Source organism: Cynara cardunculus, unplaced genomic scaffold, assembly GCF_001531365.2.
Source record: "Cynara cardunculus var. scolymus isolate 2C unplaced genomic scaffold, CcrdV1 Un_Scaffold_6265, whole genome shotgun sequence".
NCBI lineage: Eukaryota > Viridiplantae > Streptophyta > Magnoliopsida > Asterales > Asteraceae > Cynara > Cynara cardunculus.
In genome coordinates this window covers 24,511-27,165 of record NW_020202860.1, presented here as the reverse complement: position 1 = coordinate 27,165, position 2,655 = coordinate 24,511, and the positions used below count along the sequence as shown (strand labels likewise).

The window sequence follows — 2,655 nt, the reverse complement described above, 5'->3', positions numbered from 1 at the left end:
CAATTTTTCTTCTTCCATAAGATATGCATACTTAAGATGTGAAGGCAGTGGTTTTAACTCCAAATCGGGTGCTTCTACAATGGACGGGGTTTGGGTTGGTATATCTTTAAAATCTAATTGTTCAAAGGCAGTTATGTCCTCAAGTAAGTCTTCTTCACAAATGTCTTCTGCCGTACCCACAGTGTCTCCACTGTGGACACAGTCGATCAAACTTAGATCTAAATCTTCACCTACTGAGTAAATAGACGAACAATCCTCAATCTCCCCATTGAACTTAAGAGTCTTAAACACATTGAAAGTCATCTGTTGGTCGTTTACACTCATGGTCAACTCACCCTTTTGTAGGTCAATTAATGTCCTACCCGTAGCAAGAAAGGGTCTTCCTAAGATGATCGGAACATTTCTATCGGCTTTATAATCTAACACTAGAAAGTCGGCTGGAAAGATGAATTTGTCCACTTTTACCAAGATGTCTTCAATTTTACCTTTCGGATATGCCAAGGACCTATCCGCTAATTGCAAAGTCACGATAGTAGGTTGAACTTCCCTAATTCCCAACTGATTAAAAATGGACAAATGCATGAGATTTATACTTGCCCCAAGGTCACACAAGGCATGACCTACTTCTTTCCCTCCAATAGAGCACGAGATGGTGAAACTTCCCGGGTCTTTTAATTTTGGGGGAATTTTGCAAGTAAGAAGGGCACTACATTCCTTTGTCAAAGACATGGTCTCAAAATCACTCACTCAGTCTTCTTTTTTTATTGAGGATGTCTTTCAAAAATTTAACATAGCTAGGCATTTGCTCGAGAGCTTCTACCAAAGGTATGTTTGTGGAGTTGCTTAAAGATGTCCAAGAACTTCTTAAACTGTACATCCACATTTTTGGCTTTCATCCTGCCTGGAAAATGTAAATCTCTCAGATCTAAATCTGTTGGACCGGTCTTTTTCTGTTGGGGTGTGGGCAGTTTATGCCCACTGTGAGCAGTGTCAGGTGGAGACTGGGTGGTGCTGGAACTGGGCAAATCTGCTGTTTCTGGAACAGAAACAGGATTCTATGTTACTTCAACTGTAGGAAACAGAACTGGAAATTTCGATGTGTCAGAAGAATGTGAAATATTTTCTTGACAAATTGGCTCACTAGGTGTTTCTTTTGTGACATTAGAGTCTCCCAGGTTCCTATCACTTCTTAAAGTCACGGCCTTAACATGTTCTTTTGGTATTTTCGTGTCACTAGGCAAAGTTCCTTGAGGTCTATTCTTGAGATACGCGGCAAATTGGCCAAGTTGGGTCTCAAAATTCCTCAAGGTGGCATTGGTTTGGTTTATAAAACCTTTAAGTAAAGATTCGAGTGAACCATTACCCTCCGATGCATTTTGTTGCCTAGGTGCATGTGATTGTGAAGATTGCCCATTTCGATACATGTGATGATTACTTTGCATGTGATGACCACCTTGATGAAATCCCGGGGGATTTGAAGGTCGGTTTTGGACTTGAGTTGCCCCAGGGGTTTGAAGTCCCAAATTTCCGGCCCATGAAAAATTCGGATGATTTCTCCAATTTGGATTGTACGTTGGAGAAAATGGGCTATTTCTTGTATGGTTCCCAACATAATTTACCGAAACGGGGTTTCTGGGGTAAAACTCATAAGAATGACTTTCACCACAGAAAACACAAGATTCGGTCATGGAAGAATTGGACATTACGGATTGGACTTGATTCTTTTCCCCATTCAAATTTAAATTGTTTTTAACCAAATTAGTTAAAGCAACAATTTGAGCGTTTAAAGAAGAATGGCATCAAGCTCATGGATTCCCGATGCAGATTTAGAAATAACAGCACGAGGGTTAGACCATTCAGTATTATTATTAGAAATTTGTTCCAAAATGTCATACGCCTCGTTGTAGGTTTTAGCTGTAAAAGCTCCACCGGCTGTTGCGTTAAGAATAATCTTAGCGGCACTGGAAAGTCCATTATAAAAGGTTTCCAATTGAATACAATGAGGGATTCCGTGGTGAGGACACTTCCGTAAAAGGTCCTTGAAACTCTCCCATGCATTCGATACCGCTTCATCTTCTTCTTGGCGAAACGTCATAATCTCATTTCTAATTTTTACATTCCTCGTCGGAGGAAAGTATTTTTTAGAAATTTTTCTGCCAAATCATTCCAAGGATCGAGTTTGGTGGTTGAGAATTTAGTCATGCTCTAGCTCTATCCTTCAATGTATAAAGGAAAAGCGTCAAGCGTAAGGCCTCTTGAGTAACTCCGGGAATTTTAAAATGATCCGTCATTTCTATAAAAGATTTCAAATGAGAGTGCGGATCTTCCGAAGATAATCCCCCAAACTAACCTATAGCATAAATCATTTGAAACATAACCGGCTTGGGTTCAAAAGATGTTGCTGTCATTTCGGGCCTACCAATTCCCAAGGCCAGTTGACCAAATTCGGGAGTTGCGTAGTCCCGTATGCCTCTATTTTTGTCATCGGCAATATTAAACGTGGCTTCCTGAGGAGGTGGATTATCCCCCATGGTACGGTTTAGAGTGGGATTTCGCCGATTGTTTCTACCACTTCTTCGTCTCCTAATGGTTCTTTCTAACTCAAGATCAAGAGGTAAAAGATCACCGTGTTGTAGCCGTGGCATACAACACAGG

The 2,655-nt window shown here is 40.6% G+C and overlaps 1 protein-coding gene and 1 non-coding gene across 2 annotated transcripts; one reads left to right on the top strand and one right to left on the bottom strand.

Moving 5' to 3' along the window:
- Positions 1–31: 31 nt before the first annotated feature.
- LOC112504636 lies at positions 32–729 on the bottom strand (the record flags this gene model as incomplete). Its single annotated transcript, XM_025108589.1, has 1 exon — positions 32–729. A coding segment is annotated over exon 1 (698 nt), but the record flags the coding sequence as incomplete, so codon positions are not given.
- A 1,277-nt stretch (positions 730–2,006) lies between these two features.
- On the top strand, positions 2,007–2,113 carry LOC112504637. Its single transcript, XR_003068236.1, has one exon. It is a non-coding gene; the product is annotated as a small nucleolar RNA R71 (small nucleolar RNA).
- Positions 2,114–2,655: the final 542 nt, after the last annotated feature.